Source organism: Lepus europaeus, chromosome 14, assembly GCF_033115175.1.
Source record: "Lepus europaeus isolate LE1 chromosome 14, mLepTim1.pri, whole genome shotgun sequence".
NCBI lineage: Eukaryota > Metazoa > Chordata > Mammalia > Lagomorpha > Leporidae > Lepus > Lepus europaeus.
In genome coordinates, this window is record NC_084840.1 from 49,268,630 (window position 1) to 49,287,082 (window position 18,453).

General features: G+C 53.1%; 1 protein-coding gene across 1 annotated transcript in view; it reads right to left on the bottom strand.

Annotated features, from left to right (window-relative positions):
- Positions 1-496: 496 nt before the first annotated feature.
- PGBD5 (piggyBac transposable element derived 5) overlaps positions 497-18,453 on the bottom strand; it is a 96,585-nt gene continuing 78,628 nt past the window's right edge. Inside the window, exons 4-7 of the mRNA XM_062211368.1 lie at positions 11,608-11,788; positions 8,547-8,744; positions 2,137-2,242; positions 497-715 (exon numbers count right to left, since the gene is read on the bottom strand). Of these exons, the coding sequence (XP_062067352.1) occupies positions 520-715; positions 2,137-2,242; positions 8,547-8,744; positions 11,608-11,788 (681 nt within the window). The 3' untranslated portion in view covers positions 497-519. The remainder of the gene's footprint in view (positions 716-2,136; positions 2,243-8,546; positions 8,745-11,607; positions 11,789-18,453) is intronic.

Sequence of the window (18,453 nt, forward strand, 5' to 3'; positions counted from 1 at the left end):
CACTGACCATCTCTGCCTGTTTCTCCTTCCAAGGGGCCCTCTCTAAGCTGCTCGTGCACGGGGCCTCCTCAACCACCTTCACCAAGCAGCGCCAACCTAGGCGTGCCTCCTCACCCCCTGCCGCGGTCTTCAGTACGCAGGCTTCGCTCCCAGAACACACTACAGCTCATCCTATCATGGGTGCCTCCTGCTGTCAGAGCCTCCCTGGTGCCCTGTGCCCGGAGCTGACATGGCCTTGCCAGCTCCGTGGGGTGTGGTGAGGAGGGAATGCCCTGGAGACCCCGTGCGTGGTTCCTATGCCTGCAGAGTGCTCCCCACCAGGAGGCGCCACCGCCCCAGGGAGGACAAACTCCAGTTCCAATGGAAACTGGGAGAGCAGCCGTCCTCTGCCCACACCCCAGGGCATCTGGGGAGTCTCTGGCTGGACAGGTGGAAGCGGCAGGCTCTCTTCCTCCTCCTCTTCCTCCACTTCCCCCTCCCTCGACTGTGTCCCCTTCCACGCCTGGCCCCACGCTGGCATCAGGGGGCCGGCGAGGCGTCCTCTAGCCCCAGCAGCTCTCTGACGAGTCTCTCACCAAACTGCGCCCGGCTGTACCTCTTCACGTGGTAGGCGTCTGACATCTTGTACAGGATGTAGGCGTTGTTGATGGCGATGCTGATGGCAAACCAGAACACCTGCTGCCAGGTCTTGTTTGGTTTATGAGAAATGAAATACCTGAGGGTAGAGAGAATGAAAAGGTTGACCCTGGTGGCTCAAGGGCACCGATCCATCCAGGAGAGAGCTGCCCAGAAGGCCAGCCTGTGACAGCCAACGAGAGGCTGAGAGAGCTGGGGCTGCAGCTTGGGGCCTTGTCACAGTGAACTTAGCTCAAGACAAACAGAAAATGAAAGCATCTCCTTCGGAAGGACCCGCAGGGATGGCATGGGTCGCTGCTGGGGACCTGAGAAGCAGGTGCCAGGTGCTGTGAGCCTGGAGGGTGCAGGCCCCGCCCTCTGCCCCAAAGACCCTCCCCAAGGCTGCGCTCTGGCTGTCCAGCTGCCTCTTCCTTGCTCCGGCCACACCCTCCTCAGCTCCAGGGCCAGCAAGGTGCTCCTCCCTCGTGGGTGCACCTTTGCCACCCTCCCCTTCCCTTCAGGTCAGGGGTCACAGGTCACCCCTCAGGGAAGCCTGCCCAGTCGCCTGGCCACTGACCAGAGGACACTGCACCTCCCAGGCAACCCAGCTCAGGATGGGCTCGTATTCTCTGGTCGCACGTGTGTGTGTGTGTGTGTACCCTGACCACAAAGCATCCCACCAACACCCAGCACGGAGCAGGCACCCAGGCACCCAGGAATGCCCAGGCAACGAGTGCAGGTTTCCTTGTAGCAGCCTCATGGAACTCAGCAAGGTGCCAAGCACATAGTAGGTGCTGATGAAAAACTAGCTTGGTGGGTCCCTCAGGAGTGGCCACCTGGCACACATGGAGGGGGGACGTTTCCAGAGAGAACCAGGTCTTTGCCTGTCCTCCTCACCAAGAGAAAAGCCAAAAGACATAGGTGACCTGCATCTCCTAAGTAAACGCCCAACTGCCTTTGGAATTAGTCCAACCCAGGTTTAAGTGGCAAGGCCCAATCCTAGAGATTGAACGTGTTCAGTAGCGATCATCTGAGCTCCTGTCCTGCCGGCAGGGGTAGGTGTCACGGGTGTGTGCTCATCGGTGTGTGTACCCTGTGTACTCTGGGTATGCTCTGTACACACCATGGGTACATGGAACAGGAGACCACATCCGGTGACCTTCACAGGCATCCATATTTGAAAAGATCCAGCACCCAGCACTGAAACACACACGGCTCAGGGGAAAACATCTGGGCTGGTGTCTTAGGCGCTGTGGGTGTGGGCAAGGAGGGTGGTCTGGGCAAGGGCCACAGGAGGCGAGGGTCTGAGCTGAGGGCTGAAACAGTGTGGGAAAGTGGAGGGCAGGGTACTTGGGGGCAAAGGGAAGGAGGCCTGAGAGCAGTGAGAGCTGCACAGGGGCTCCCGGAGGTGAGGACGGGGTGGGTGGAGCCTGGAAGGCCAGGAGGGGGGCTCAGGGGTATGTCTCCAGCCAAGGAAAGAAAGGACCCCCTGCCGATCTCTTGGTGCTGCCCGCCACTTACTTGCTGTACTTGTCATCGTATCTGCAGATGTAGCTAAGGTGAGCAGCGAATGCCTCCACGGCCAAGGGGCAGGGGATCTCCACGCTCTTCCTCTTGATGATGACTCCTGCGTGGAGGACAGGAGGTCAGGGCCATTCCTGAACTGCCTCCTCCAAGTACGGATTCCCAGTGGTGCTGGGCCTCGCCCAGTCCGGCTGCCCTGACCAATGAGTGGAGGGGGAGAGGAAGGCGGGGAGGGGAGGAGGCGGAGGAGTGGGGAAGGGGGAGAATGCTTCCAAGCAGTTGAGGGAAACATCAAGGGAGCTGAGTGCACGGGCAGCTGTGGTAGAGACTGGCGCTCCAAGTGACAGGGACCCAAAGGTGGCTCCAAGGGGCAGGGTGCAGAGTGCTATACCCGATTGGGTCTTGAGACAGCAAAACGGGGACACAGGACTCAGCCTCCCCCCCGCCCCAGCCCCACTGGCTCCTGATCCTTCCGTCAGGCTGAGTGGGGACAAGTGTTCTGGAAGGAGAAGGAGGTGGCTGAGGTCAGGGGCCCCGTGGCACAGTTTCTGCCTCCATCACACGGGAGGCTGTGAGGAACACAGGGACACTCCTCTGGCTCCACCCCCTCAGGTCTGCAGGAGTTCTGGGTCCCATGGGCCGGGAGCTGGAAGGCCCCTCTTTGCACTCAGCGCTGCTCAGGCTCCCCCACACACATGCGCCCCCATGGATGGGAACACTGCACAGGGCCCCGGCAGGGCCCAAGATACAAATGGGGACCAATGAGCCCTCTTCGCACAGCTGCCCGTGCCACGACCCACAACCTGGGTGCCCAGGACATAACCATGTGCTGACACCACACCCAGCAGGCAGTGAAGACGGTCCAGGAATGAGGGCCCAGGAGCGAGAGTCCTGGAGCTACTGGGGCTCACCTACCTCTTCCTCTATCCGGCCTTCCCTTACAGCACAGAGCAATTATGGGCGTGGTGCTAGTTTGTGCGTGATTTTCAAAGGCACTGGCAGTATTTAACTGGGCCAAGTCATAGCCCAGTCGGCCTGTCCCCTGCAGGCCCACACAGAGCTCTGGCTGTCCCTGAGGGTTGGGCAAGGTGACCAGGGTGGCTCAGATCCACCTGCAGAGTCCAAGCTGGAAACATCCCCTTTTTTCCCCTGGGAAGCACTGGCAGTGAGGAAGCACATGGATAACCGGGGAGAAACAGGCGTCAGGGCCCAGAGAGCAGGCCCAGGTGCCGCCGAGGCAGTGCAGTGCCCAGGGCTCTCCCAGTGCCCGAGGACCAGGCTAGATGCTTCCTCCTGGCCAGAGGTTATGGGCTCTATGTGTCTAGGTTCTCTCTGCCCTCAGAGAGATCTGGGGCCACTCGTGTTCTCCAGGGCTTGGCTCCCCAGCACCCAGGGGGAGGGCAAGTGCTGCAGCCCCACCTCCCACGCCCTACCTGAGGAGCCCTGGTCCTGGTGCCTCGTCCCAGTCCAAGACAGAGTGGACTGCAGGTTTCCTATCTTCAGCTCTGTTTCAGTTTGTCTGACTTTGAATTGCAACACTCTCTGGCTCTTAAGAGGCCTGGCTCCTCTGTTGGGGAGTACACCAAGTCCCCGTGGATGTGAGCAGGTTAGACCATCCCCATAGACACAGTAGTCTCCCTAGTGATTTCTGGATGCCACCCACCCCAAGGTGAGTGTCTCATGAAGAGTTGGGGCCACTCTCCATGGAGCCCCATTTCTCCCAGGTCTCCGGAGCTCCCTGGAGTCTGCAGCTGGTGTCAGGCCAACCAGGGCAGGGGCGCCTGCGCTGTCACTAGCTCAATATTCCTAGCTCCGGGAGTCCTTTTTAAACTCCCAATTTCCTTCTCATCTTTTTTGTAATTGTTCATTACCATGGGGATTTCAGCTTGGAACCCTACCGACTCCAGACCTGCATCGGCCTCTGTGAGCATTTCCTTCATTCTAAGCCAGATCACCATCCTTCCCCCAGGATATTTTGGATTTTGAGATGTTATTACAGCTGGCAAAGGTAAGGCAGCTTCCCCAGTACATCTTTTTCTGAGCTTCCGACATGCGAATGTTAACAGGAAGTCATGGGCTACTTATCGTCTTTGCTGACAAGCTCTGAGACATAACCAAGAACCATGTGCGTGTGGTCCACCAGCTCACTGGGGGTAAGCTGCTCGTGGATGCACGCCTGCCTGCCACATGTCTGTCTCTGTGACATGCAGAACTGTAGGGCCCTGGTGGAGAGCCCCGTGTCTTCACTCCCCAGCAGTAGCTCTCTGCACCTCCCCTGGCTGACACGCATGCCACCATTCTGCAGGTTTGAATGAATGAGGCAAGACCCAGCTCACACGCACATGCATTCTGCCTTCTTATGAACAAGGCTTGGTAAATCTGCATCTTCAATGGGCAAGGGTTTTGGCAGGGAGATGACAGATTGAACATGGATTTCAGAAAATCTGAAGGGTTGGGCTCTTCATGGTGTTGTCGCTTGACATGGGATAGTATTTAAGCTTTGAAAAGTCTATGGGGGCAGGTGTTTGGCATGGTGATTAAAACACTGGTTAAGACGCCTGTGTCCCCTATTGGAGTGCCTGGGTTTGAGTCCTGGCTCCAGCTCCTGATAGGAGGTCATATTTTGCTAATGTAGACCCTGGGAGGCAGCAGGTGATGGCTCAGGTAGTGGGTCCCTGCTGCCCATACAGGAGACCAGGATTGACTTCCTGGCTCCTGGCTTTGGCTCTGGCCCCGGCCCAGCCCTGGTTGTTATAAGCATCTGGGAAGTGAACTAGCAGATGGGAGATCTTTCTGTCAGTCTATCTTTACCTCTCAAATAAATACAATTTTTTTAAAAAGTCCTCTTGTGCATAAGCTCACACTGTGACAGAAGGTTCATGTTTCCTTAGACTCGAGAGGATGATAAACCCTTTCCTAAAATGTTCATACCTAGTTCTATTTTTTTCTACAATTGCAAATCCTGCTCAATTTTAAGAAGAGTATGTATGGTTATAATAGGATAAAATATAACATAAAACTGAGAAGCAGTTTTTAGAATATATGGGCATTTAGCCTATCATCTGGGTGCCATTCAAAGTAAGTAGGAAAGGATGAATTATTTGATAAATGGTTCAGGCACACAAGTGGGGCTACTGGTCTACCAACCCTCACCATTGCCCAACAACAGTGAAACACTGGAGGCCCCCTTGATGGCAGGCACCACAGTAAGTTAGACTGAATCACAGTACAGACCACAAAGCCACTCCAGTAAATAACAGCCAGAGCTCTTGCTTACTTGGCCCTGGGACAGAGCAGGGACTCTGAAAGCATGAGTGCAGAGAACATGATCGACGGGTTTGCCTACCTAGAAAGGAAAAGCTTTTCTGTTTAAAAAGTCCTAAGCATAAATGATAGCACCAGAAAAAGAAATGTGGAGAGAAATTTGCTACAGGAAGAGCATTTCAGATGAATGAGAAAACAACCCTCAAATTCTTCAAAAGAACCACTGAAAAGAACATGGAGAAACCACTAGAGATGAGCCGTAAACACGTGGAGAGATGTTCAACCTTACCATTGGTAACAGCAATTTATACGTAAAAAGTGGAAGCATTTTCACCTGTCAGACTGACAACTTGAAAAAGGAAAGAGAACAGTGTTGATAAAGCTGGAGGAACACGGGTCCCCTGGAAGCAACCTCGGACTGGCACAGACATGGACGTGCAGCCTGGAGCACACAGCCCCTCCCAACGCTGGCCGGGTCCGCCCTCCCAGGGACCCTGCACACCCACCTCCACATGTAACGTGAGGAAATGATCGAAGCTGTACCCAAGTACTTACATGTGAAAACACTCACTACATCCTCATTCATATGGTAAAAAAATTCATCAACGGGGCAGGGGGTAAAGGAATCACAGTAGGGCTAAAAGGATGGAATATGAGGATTTTTTTTTTTTTTAAATTACACTTTTTGAACTACATGAAGAAGAAAACTATTTCTCTTTGTTAAAAAAGAGAAAAGGAAGTCGACGATGTGATCTAGAAAGAAGATTTCCAGTGGGAAAGAGCAGCCAGCCCCAGCCCAGGCTGTCCACCAGTGATCTGCACCTGTCCTGCCTCATGCACGCTGTACCCAGGCCTGTGTGTACCCGCAGCACGTCACCTGCTGCTTTCTAGAGGCACAGGGGGAGGGGACAGGATCCCTGGAGGTAAGGAATGAACCTGCAGGTATGTGGGGTCATGGTCAGGATGCGAGGCTTTAATCACGTAAGACACAGTATTTTGAAACCGGAAATTATAACCAGATAAAACACAAACACTAAATTTCAGCACATTTTTTCTTTTCAAATCTGAAAGACAGAAACAGAAAAAGGAATCTCCCGTCGACTGGTTCATTCCCTAAATGCCCACAATAGCTGGGCCTGGGCTGGGGCAAAGAGAAGCTCAGAGCTCCATCCATCCCCATCCATCCCCATGTGGTGGCAGGACTCAACTACCTGGGCCATCACCTGCTGCACCCCGGGGTGCACATTATCAGGAAGCTCGCATTGGGTGGGATCAGAGTGGGGACTCAAACCCAGGCACTGGGTTACGGGATGCTGGCATCCAAGCCAGTGTCTTTTTTTTTTTTTTTTGACAGGCAGAGTTAGACAGTGAGAGAGAGAGACAGAGAGAAAGGTCTTCCTTTTTCATTGGTTCACTCCCCAAGTGGCCGCTACAGCCGGCGCGTTGTGCCGATCCGAAGCCAGGAGCCAGGTGCTTCCTCCTGGTCTCCCATGCGGGTGCAAGGCCCAAGCACTTGGGCCATCCTCCACTGCCTACCCGGGTCATAGCAGAGAGCTGGACTGGAAGAGGAGCAACCAGGACAGAATCCGGTGCCCCAACCGGGACTACAATCCGGGGTGCCGGCGCTGCAGGCGGAGGATTAGCCTAGTGAGCCTTGGTACCAGCCGAGCCAGTGTCTTAACTACTCTGCCAGATGCCTGCCCCAATTTCAGTAGATTTAAAAGTCAAGTCTACGAGCTCTCTTCCTTCCTCCATCAAGGCTCTCCTTACTAGTTCCCTTGGTGTTTGATCTGAGGGCCCCAACCCTCAAGACTGGGCTGAAGGATTTTCAGGGTTGTCAGCTTATGTCCTATGCCACTCCCCCAGTGCCTTCCTCCTCTTCATTAACTCATGAAGCTCCAACAACACACCATGCTGCTTTGGTATCCCTTACAGAGGCCAGAGTTTAAAAGAACTTGGCGGAAGCAGCTCCTGCCATCATCTCGCGAACGTGCTCCCTGGGAATGTCCTTGCCTGTACCAAGGCCCTGAGCACTGCAGTCTAGAAGTCTAGTCCAAACCCCGGCCTCCAGCCTACAAGGCCAACTCCAAGCTTTTCTTCAAACATCCCTGAACACAGCACTCAGAGTGCCAGCTTCCCGAAGCCCTCTAAACAGACACGGGGCAATGCCACCACCTACTTGAGTACCTTGATTATGATTGCAATGGAAATTAACCCAGCAAAGGAGTGGAGGATGCAGGATGGGAGTAAGTACACAACATGCATTTAATATGCATGCATATCACAATACAGGAATAGATATCACACACACACACACACACAGACCCAATACCGGCACACACACCATACCTCACAGACACACAGAAGATACACACACACACACACAGACACAGACCCAATACCGGCACACACACCATACCTCACAGACACACAGAAGATACACACACACACAGACCCAGTACCGGCATACACACCATACCTCACACACACACAGAAGATACACACACACACACACGCCTCAACTGAGCTCCTTGTTCCTTCAAACGCCAAAAGAAATAGGTGTCTAAACGTAAAAGAATACAAGATACTGTTCCTGTATACGGCACCACTGTAAATTTTCTTGTAAATCACCCTTCTGTTCTCTCAATTTTCTTTTCTGCTGTGTAATAATGTTTTTACTGGAGGCTGTTTCAAATATAGACTCCTAAGTAAGTGCCTTGGTTATCAACGGATTTTAAATCCCAGAGAAAGTTAATGAAGAAATTAATGAACACTCCGCAAACCAGACAGTGCAGGTGCTAAACAGCCAAGAGACAATGAAAGATAAGAATGGACCTGTCACGGAACCCAAGGTTCAAACATAACCAATTACCGTACCCTATGTGCAACCTGGGGGGCTCACTGAGGCTGCTGAAGTCACCTTGCCAGCCCCATCATCCCGACTTCTCTGACAGTCACAGGACTCTAGTGGTTCAGGAAGCCCCTTCCTCACCTGCTGCCCTGTCTCTTAGACAGGTGTGGAAGCAGCAGTGACTGGCATGGCCTAGGGGGACTTCAAATTCACCCCGTCCCCTGCCCCACTTCCCCCCACCCCCTTCTAGTGCCTCGGGCACCCCTGGTATGGACAGTGGGTCTGCACTCACCTTGCTGCACTGGGGAGTAGGCGTTGGTCAGGAAGCGGAAGTGCCCTTTGTTGTACCAGCAGATCAGGGACATGTTGCCCTTGGTCTTGATTTGGTACTGGCCCCGGGCCGGGGGGGTGGCCGGGTTGGTCAGCATGGACAGCGGGAGGCCGGTGCAGTCACTCTTCCTGGCGCTGAGCAGGCCGCAGCAGTAGATCCCTGGAGGTGAGGAGAGCCCAAAATCACACACACGCCATTGCAGGCAGCTCCCGGGGCCCTGTGCGCACCCAAGGAAAAGATGGCGCTGCCCTGTTCTCATGAGGATTCCTGAGATAAACCTTCTAGAAGGCCTTCCAAAGGTACAGCTCAGGGCCGCTGATCCCTCTGGTGTCTCCTCCAGTGCCTTCACAAGTATATATACTAAGATCAAAGGCAAGGCAGTGGTACAGCAGTGGATCAACAGGAGCAACAGAGCCCTTACCATCAAGAGGGCTCGGCAGGTGCCTGGCACAGTGCTACAGGCACCCATCACCCCAGCTACTGCCAGCCACTTGTGCACTCAGTCATCATACGCACATCAGAGAAGAGGAAACGAGGCTGGGTGAAGGCACGACTCCTCCTGCTCGAAGACAGGCGGGAAGTTCAAGTCTAGGAGACAGGCCAATCTGGCTGGAGCTCCACTTTCCCAATGGTCCCACTGAGACTCGGCCGGCTATGGTCAGGGCTCTACCAGTGCCCACAGCTCCCCAGGCAGCTGTGTGAGCCACAGCCACCACCTCCTGGGGGAGCTAAGTTACAGGCAAAGGCAAGCAAGAGTCATCAACGAATATAGACTAAACCCAGTGTCCTTCAGCGAGCGGTGGACAGCAGGGCCCTGCACACGGCCTCTCGGAGCCGGAGCAGAGGGCAGCGTGAACAAACGTCCACTGAGGCCTCGCCAAATTGCAGCCTGGATTGCAGGCCTCTGCAGTCCTTCCCCTTTGGGGGCCTGCTCCATCCCAGCTGCTCCTCCTCAGGCTGAGCCCCTGGAGAGGGCGGGGAAGCCCTTCCCTCTCCTCTCAGCGCACTGAGGCTGGATACAGCACCACCAGGCCCTGGGACTCGTTCCGTGTTCCATGTGCACGGTTCCTCCTCATCGGCACCCTGCACTGGAAGGAGGACAACCTGATGCCTTCTTCTCTCTTCCGCATCCCTCTCCTTGCTGCCCACTGCCCTCGCCAGCAGCAGCAGGTGCAGAGGAAGAAGGGCTGGGGGGTAAGGGGAGCTGCATTTATAAAGAGGAGGCTCCCTGCTGCCCACAGCTCCACTCCCAGCCATGGGATGGAGCCACCCAAGCTACTCGCATCTCGAGATTTAAGAAGAACCTGTTTCTCAAAACAGTGAGGGGGGAGGATCACACAAATAAGGCTGAGGGTGTTTGTCACTCGTCTGTGGCTCTGTGTACAGCAGCAGCCAATCAGCACCTGCGTTTTCACAGAGGGAAAGAAGAAAAGAAAGCACTGCCCCGGTTTCCACCAATCTATCCCTTTATGACAAGTAGGGGCTACTCCAGGGATGTCCTTTGTGGCTTCTGTTTTGCAAAGTAGTCTGTGTGTGACCCCTTTCCTGCTAGACTCAGGTTCTGTGTGAGGGACACTAACCCAGAGAAATGTCATCTGAGTCTTGGGGTGGGCACAGCCACTAGTGACCCGCTGTGTGGGCATGATGGAGAACCGCTGCCCCATCGTTGCCGAGGACGCACAGGACGCCGCCCGTGTGAAGAGTTTGGTAACTGTAACTGCTTCCAAAAACAGGCAATGAGGTCTTGTTGGTGCGCTACCTCACCTTCCCTTGAAAAAAGTCTAATTCCATTTCTAGTCATTTTCATCCAGATAGAACAGTCTCCCCATTCTCCTGCTAAGTCCCTGAGCCATGAAGCACTTGTTCTCAGAATCACAGGAGCAGCACCGACAGCCTGGGGCCATCCCCCGGCTTCCACTGTCCTCCCGGGAGCTCTGTCTTCACAGCATGAGCCCACCTGATACACACACTCTGAGCTGGCCTTGAATTCACTGCTCGACCCTCGGTCTAGGTTGACAGTGCAAGGCAGGGGGCAGGCTCTACGATGCACACAACCACCAGTGGCTTTATCACTGTACACGCAGTACCCACACTCGGATTTGTGCCAGCCAGCAGGTGTGGGCGGCAGCCCGTGCACTCACCGAGACCCTGTCTTCTTCTACAGTGGCTGCTGGAAGTGCAACAGGGCCTGTTTTCTCTAACTTTCCTTCTGCAGCCCGTCTTCACAAGGTCTGATCCTCTCTACAGTCCATTTACCCGCCAGGGCTCTGCAGGGGAGTGAGCTGCTTCGCAGGCCAGCAAGCGGCATAGAGCCTGGGGCTGCTTCCTCCTTGTGCTTGTGGTCCCAGTATGTAAGCTCTTTGCTTTCTTTACCTACAAGGGCCTTGCTCTAAGGCCAGATGTCTGATCTGTGGCTGAGCAACAAGAAGTCTACCAGTTCTGGTGGCTGCCATAGCCCACAGGCACAGGCTGTGCTTGAGTGTAGATTAACATCCTCAAACCCAGGGTGAACCATGGCACATGCAGCTTCTTCCACGGTGCTCCCTGGCCTCGTCCTCTGTGTCTGGAGAGCCACGGAAGGCGCACCCAGTCTTTGCAACGAGCAACTAGTCAAGCACCCAGGGCGCCTCTGATCTCTCTAAGCCCATTGTGTTGTTTCCCAGCTTCCAAAGATTCTCACCTGCCAGCAGGGATGGGGCCACATCACTGATGCCGAGTCAGCACAGGGAACTTTCTAGTGCCTTCCTAGGAGCCAGACTGCTGAGTGCCTTCGATGCCCACACAAAGAATACCCGGGAACAGGGTGGAGCTTTGTGCCACCATGTCCCCAGACCATTGGCCCACCATGACTGACACAATGAGACCTCCAGCGCCCAGCAGGGACAGGGCACCCACCCTCAAGGATGGGTCTCCTCGCCTGGCCTCCTGTGGTCTGGGCTGGCCGCTATGCACCCCAACCTGTCCTGCCACAGCCCTGAGAAGGCGGGGCCCGTGCGTGTCTCGGCTTCCCTCCTTGACAAACCTTGCTTCTCAAACTCCTCAAACAGCGTCAGGCTGGTGATGCTGGGCCCCGTGAAGATGATGTAGTTCCTGCCCGCTGCATTCCGACATAGACTCCGGGCCACCATGCCATGGAGCTGTGGCTTGTTCTTCAGTGTGTCCAGACCATCTGGGCCCCCGCCTTCCTTCAGGTGGACGTAAATCTGTAGCAGAAGCACACAGCGGTCAGTGCACTTGCAGTGGTATCGGGCCGGGAACCCAAAGGCTTACAAGGCAGGGGTCTCCCATCATCTCCTCTGCCCTCAGGGACCCCAGGCCACTGCAGACTCAGCCCTGGAGGCTTCCATTTGGAAAGGTCAAGGTAGAGAAGGAGAGAGACAGGCAGTTACAGGTAATGAACTTTACAGTTGAGAGCCGCGCAAATATATGCCCCAGTTCTGAAACCCAAGAGACTCAGGGTTGCCATCGATAGAAGTGACACCTCCCTCATCCATTAGGAATATGCTCATTGGATACACCTTTCTAATGTATGAAGCACATTCACAAGGACTTGCATTCGTTCTTCATGGTAACCCCTATGTGGTGGGTGAATTGGTGTGCGTATGCTTTGCCTCATGGCACAGGACAGGAAATGGGATTGGGGGCCCAGGACCAGCAGAAGAGGTGCAGGACTAAGTAAGCAATTTTTAAAAAAAATATTTATTTATTTGAAAGGCAATGTTATATATATGGAGAGAGTGGGTGGGTAGGTGGGAATGAGAGGGTGGTGGCAATCTTCCATCCTTTGGTTCACTCCCCAATGCACCAATGGCCACAATAGCCAGGCTGGTCCAGGCTGAAGCCAGGAGCCTGGAATTCTATCCAGATCTCCTATGTGGGTGACAGGGGCCCAAGCACTTGGGCCATTTTCCAATGCCTTCCCAGGCACACCAGCAGGAAGCCAGATCGGAAGTGGAGCAGCCGGGACTTGAACCAGTGCCCATGTGGGATGCCGGCATTGCAGGCAGCAGCTGTAGTAAGCAAATTTTAAACCATGTGTTCTACGGTGCTGGCATGAACATCATCAAAGAGGCAGATACGGAAAAGTGGACGGATACAAGAAGACACAGACCTCCCTGTGGCTGAGAGCCACGAAGGGTGAGCCACACAGTAGCAACAATGTCCTCCTTTAGGGAGAGGAGCTCCTGGGTGCCTGTGCTGGGCAGCCGTTCATGAGCTAATCGTGCTTACCTGAGAAGCACACTGACACTTGGGGGGCAGCAGGAGAGCCCGAGCTGTTCAGAGGCACAGAACTGCTAAGCGAGGGGCTGTTGCATGCAAAATGCCTTTGATGTTCCATCTGAGAAGCACCAAGACAGACCACACGGAGAACCCAGCCCAGCCGCTTCAGTAACCATCCCAGCAAATGACTCCAGCATCCCTCACAAAACACACGTGTCTGGTGTTCTCGAGGCAGATGAGAGCGAGTGGATGAGAGAAAGTAGGAGGTGCATGATGCTGGCTGTTAGCTTTGCCTTGGGATGTGACACTGGTTGCATGACTTACACTGACATTGCAATAGGGAGTGTCTCAAGAAGTACGGATTACAGGAGTCATCCCTTATGGGACATGGACAATGTGCGCCATTTATCTCAGCCCTTCTTGGGCAATGCTCTGAGACCTGCAAAAGCAAGACCCAGTTCATCTGTTCTAGACTTCTCCAAAGAACACTGGGGACAGCGGCAGTAACCAATGGACTGAAAAGCCACCGGTTTTGTACTGGCTGGTATTTCTACAAAGCCGTTGCTAGAATCTGGGTGTTCTCTTACCTCTAAAATAAAGAACCAGAAAAAGCCTTGTTCAGCTCTGCTGGTCTTGACTATCTGCCCTACTGCGTCTCTTTCAGAAGAGTAGAGAATCAGGTGTCTCCACTGCTGGTGCAGAGCATATTTGGTCACATGGAAGTCACTCATTAGGGACTGATGACTCTGTGAACCCATTACTGTAGCCATGCAAGGTGCTGGTGGAGTGTTAGTAACCCGGTTGCGGGGAACGGGCACAAGAGTGCGCAATCTGCATTCACTGAATCACGGAGGTGTGTACGGCTGTCACTGGGACGCCTGCGTGGGATGGCCACTCAGGAGAGTCATGGATTTAAATGGTGTTCACAGCCCACGAGAGGGACTGCAGCTGGGGAGGGTATAAGTGCCGGACTTGATGGGTGTGGGCTCTGTTGTCTACCGACTTGTGCGATTCTGGGTAAATGACCTATTGCTCTGAGCCTTGATTTCCCTGTGTGTCAGGATAAGATGCTGTACGTACTCACAGCTAGAGAGGAGAGTCATGCACACAGAAGCAACCTGCTTCACTACGACGTCCCCCACTGACTGTTGGAGGACACATTCCAATACCCCCAGGGTATGTCTGAAACTGCAGAGAGCACCAAATGCTCTCTCGCAGCAGGCACTGTGGCCCCCGCTTCACCATCTGGAGTGAGAGAGCAACACTAGCACTGGCTTCTTTTTCCTTTCATGGACAGATTTGTTCTCACGTGAACATCAGCAATCTCAGGCCATAACTATTTTTTTTTCTTTCCTTAAGTTGGGAACTTTCACCTCTTCATTAAAGGGAGCACTTCACACGTACCCTTCAGCATTTCCAAACTGCCAGCATCGCTACTCTTTCCCTTGGGGGCCATTATTAAGTAAAATCAAGGTTACCTGAACGCAAACACCACACATCACTCTGACAATCAAGACCATGACTGACTGACTGTTGCGTGTTGCGTGGGAAATGCACACACTTTAAAACTTATGAATTGCTTCTTTCTGGAATTTTCCATTCGGTATTCCCAGATCGCAGTCGACCATAGGTAATTAAACCCCAGGAAGCGAGACCGCAGGTGGAGGGGAACTACTGTGTAGGAACGTGCTACAGCTACGCTGTCCAGCATGGCTGCCCCTAGACACGCACAGCCGTTGTAGTTGGCAATTAAAGGAACTAAAGAGGCAAAGTCAGCTGCTCAGTCATACTGGGCACATCTCAAGTAGTCAAGTTACACATGGCTGGCGGCTGCCATGATGGAGAACACAGATAGAGACCATCCCATTATCACAGGAGTCCTACTGGGCAATGCTGTTGATGCCATTCTTGCTCACGACGCAGGGTTTCCAGCAAAGTCTAGAAGCTACCACTACCCTGATGACTTTTACTTCTCATACCCCATTTTCTCTCTGTTGCCTCTTGCCAAGGCTGTACCAGGAAGAGCTCATGTACGGAGCCTAATATTGGTCCCCTCCTCCAGCTGCACCTGCAGCATCGCTGACACCTCTGAGAACCCTGCTTGTGACTCATCCCAACATTCAAAGCCTGAGGAGGCTCCTTAAAAATGGCTTGGAGGAGGGACAGTGTCAGAGCACGCTGTGGGGTCTCTGTGCCCACTCATGTCAGGGTCACAAGCTTCCTAGGGAAAGGGTCAGGGTTTAATCTGGTGCACACATCTGGGTACTTCATAAACACTCTATGGTCTTCTTTGAACCCCTGTATGGCAAGGAGGCCTGGGACAATGAATCCAATTAAAAAGATCGGGAAAGAAGGTCATTCCCAGCCACTTGCTCAAGGCACACAGAGAGGTCTACAGTGATGTCCCCCACTGCCAGCCCCACCCTGGAACATAGCCACATTCAGCCTGGATGGGGTGCATCCTCAGCCCTGTACAGCTCTGCCAATGGGCAAATGTCCTGCCCTGCCCAGCCCCTGACTCAGGGGCAAGGTTCACTCCAGCCAATTAATTCCACTCTGATTCCAGCTGGTTTTGTTTTTTAAGATTTAGTTATTTGCTTGAAAGGCAGAGTGACAGGGGTGAGAGGAAACACACACACACACACACGCACAGAGAATTGATATTCCACCTGCTGGTTCACTCCCCAGATGGCTGCAAGGATGGGCCAAGCCAAAGCTAGGAGCCTGGAACTCCATCCTGGTCTCCCACATGGGTGGCAGGGGCCCTAGAACTTAAGCCATCTCATGCTGCTTTCCCAGGCTCATTAGCAGGGAGCTGGGTCAGAAGTGGAGCAGCCAGGACTCGAAGCAGCTCTCATATGGGATGCTGCCATCCCAGAAGGTGGCTACAGCATACAGTCAGCCCCTGGCCCCCATCGTCAGAGCTAATCTAGTTAGTTCTAAGTCAGAAGCAAAAGATTTCCTTCTTTTAGTATATAAAAACAATTAAAATTCAATTAAGAAAGAAAAAACTTCAGGACTATCTCCTTAAATTCTTCTAACATAAAAAGTGTCTTTCAAAATAAGAGAGGGGAAGGGCTGAGCTGGATAGAGACTGAAATCTTCCAGTGATTGCCCACACAGAAACACCGATTTGAACAACTATCCATGCGTGAAGGTACCTTCACAAGAGCTAAGGAAACTGAGAGACCACAGTACCTGCTTTTAGCATAAGAAAAGACACTGCTGTGTCACCCTTACTGCAATTCCAAGGCAATCCCCGGGCTGCCTCCTCCACGCCTCCCCCAGCCTCAGACAGCACAGTGTGGGGTCACAGGACAGGACAGGAAGCACTGGGCCCACAGGAGAGAAACCCAATCCCGAGCAGCACTCAACAGCCCAGGGATGGCTCCTCTGTACCTGCCCCAGAGAGATGTAGAGATAGACTGTGTCCTGCCAGCATCACCTCTGACCAGCTACAGCAGCCTGAGGTCTCGCAGGGACCACAGAGGCAAGCAAGCTGCAGCCTTGATCCTGCTCCTGTGCTGCACTGGCTTTGGAAGGCTGTGGATCACCCATGGTCCATATCGTAGTGTGAGTTCAGCTCCTGCCCCAGGTCCTGATTCCAGCTTCCTGCTAATACAGAATGTGGGACCAGTGGCGACAGCTCAGGATCATGGGAGCCCTGACTGAGTTCTCGGTTTCCGGCTTTCACCCTCACACCCCACGTTTTCGGGCATTTGGGGAACGCACCATCAGACTGGAAATCAATCAGTCCATCTAATAACTAAACAAAAGAAATTTAAAATGCGAGGACAAGAGCATTACGTGTAGAATTTTTAAATTTACAATATTTTTTTGGTTTCTTACCTTTATGATCAAAGTTAAGCTACTGTTAGTTCAAATTAACTAGCTCTAACTAAAAGATATTTTTGCATAAGCCTCATTTTGCATAACCACAAAGCAAAAACCTATAACAGACACCAAAAGTAAAGAGCAAGGAATCCAAACACAGCACCAGAGAAAAATCATTGAACCACAATGGCACTCATATGGATTCTTACAAACTTGGAGTTGAGAGTAAGAACAATGGTTCCCAGAGCCCAGGAAGAGTGGGGGTGACTGAGGGGTAGGCAAACAATGGTGAGTGGGAGCTAAGTTACAGTTGGGTCGGGGTTGGGGGTGGGGGAATGTCTCTGTTCTGTTGCACAAAGTAGGCTGACCACAGACAACAATAACGTATTGCATGGTCCAAAAAAGCTAAAGAAAGAATTTCAAATCATAGATATGCTTACCCTGATTTGAACTTTACACAACATATGCTGGACCCGAACACCGCGTGGTGCCCCACAGAGCCACACACTATGATGTGTCGACAGTGAGAGAAATCACCTGATGCCAATTGACCCTAGAAGACTCACCGACCGATAACCAAGTTGCAGAAGAAACAGATGATTGGTTTTGTCTCAACTGGAAAATGTTCTTTCCTTGCGGAGACAACATGGCTGGGGGGTTAAGAGGGTGAGCTCTCGGGTCCGAATGGTTTACTCCCAGGTTTACCACTTTGTAGATGTGACCTGGGCAAGGTGGTAAGTCTCCTTGCTGATCAATACATCACCTGGCTCATGGCTGTCATGGGGAGAAAAGGACCAACGCATGTGAAATACTGAAGGCGTGGAACCCGGGACATAGCACACACTCTGTAAACGCCCATCACTCTTCCCTGAACATCAGAAGAAACTACCATAAACCACAGGTGCGCCAGTCCAGCCACACAGGGCACAGTGTCCCCAGAGATGCCATCACGGCTCTGGCTGGGCATGTTCCCCAGCTCGGGAGTTTCCATCTTCAGTTCTGGCATCTGCAGTGCACCCACTCCCAGTCAGTTCACACTGTGAGCCCAAGCCGTGGCTCCACGGGGCAGGGGGCGATGGCTTGTCATGTACGTTATTGTCCCTCTGTGACTCAAAGGGCCAGTCTCTGCACAGTCTGCCCTGCTTTCTCTAGGCAATGCGGCCCTGCTTCCCTCAGGCCCTGCACAAGGCACTCCCCATGCAGCTGCTGCTCTGCCACTGCTGCCCAGTGTTTGTCCACCGACCGATGTCCCTGGCTGGGAACCCTGGGTCTCATACTGTGGGGACGGGAGACTACTTCAGCATATCCAAATGGAGAAATCTGCTCTTTTGGACTAAATCAGGGCTATTATTATTTATTAGACCATTTTCTTAGGGCTCCATTTGATCACCAAAGATCAACAGAAATTAACAGCTTTTCCCACTGGATTCCTAAACTTTTTGACCAAAAAGAGCTTGAACAAAAGTCTCTCTGGAGCCACTCTCCTTTCTGCCCCACAGCTGTGCCAACCGCCCTCCACGATGAGCAATCCTATTGTCTCCAGCCTTCCCATCACACAACTTTTTTTTTTCCCCAGTCACTTTTCTGTATCCATCTCTCCGTTTGCTCCTCCTCAGCTCACAGGGAGCCTGCAGAGGGGGAGGCAGGAGGAAAACCTGAGCCAGGTCCCCTCCTTGCACACCCTCTGCAAACAGGGCTAAGGGCAGGAGCACGTGTCGCAGCTGGGGGCAGTCTTCAGTAGCCTGCCACAGAGGACAAGGACAGTCTTTGGAGTGCACCATGAGCATGTAATCCGAAAACAGCAATGGTTATG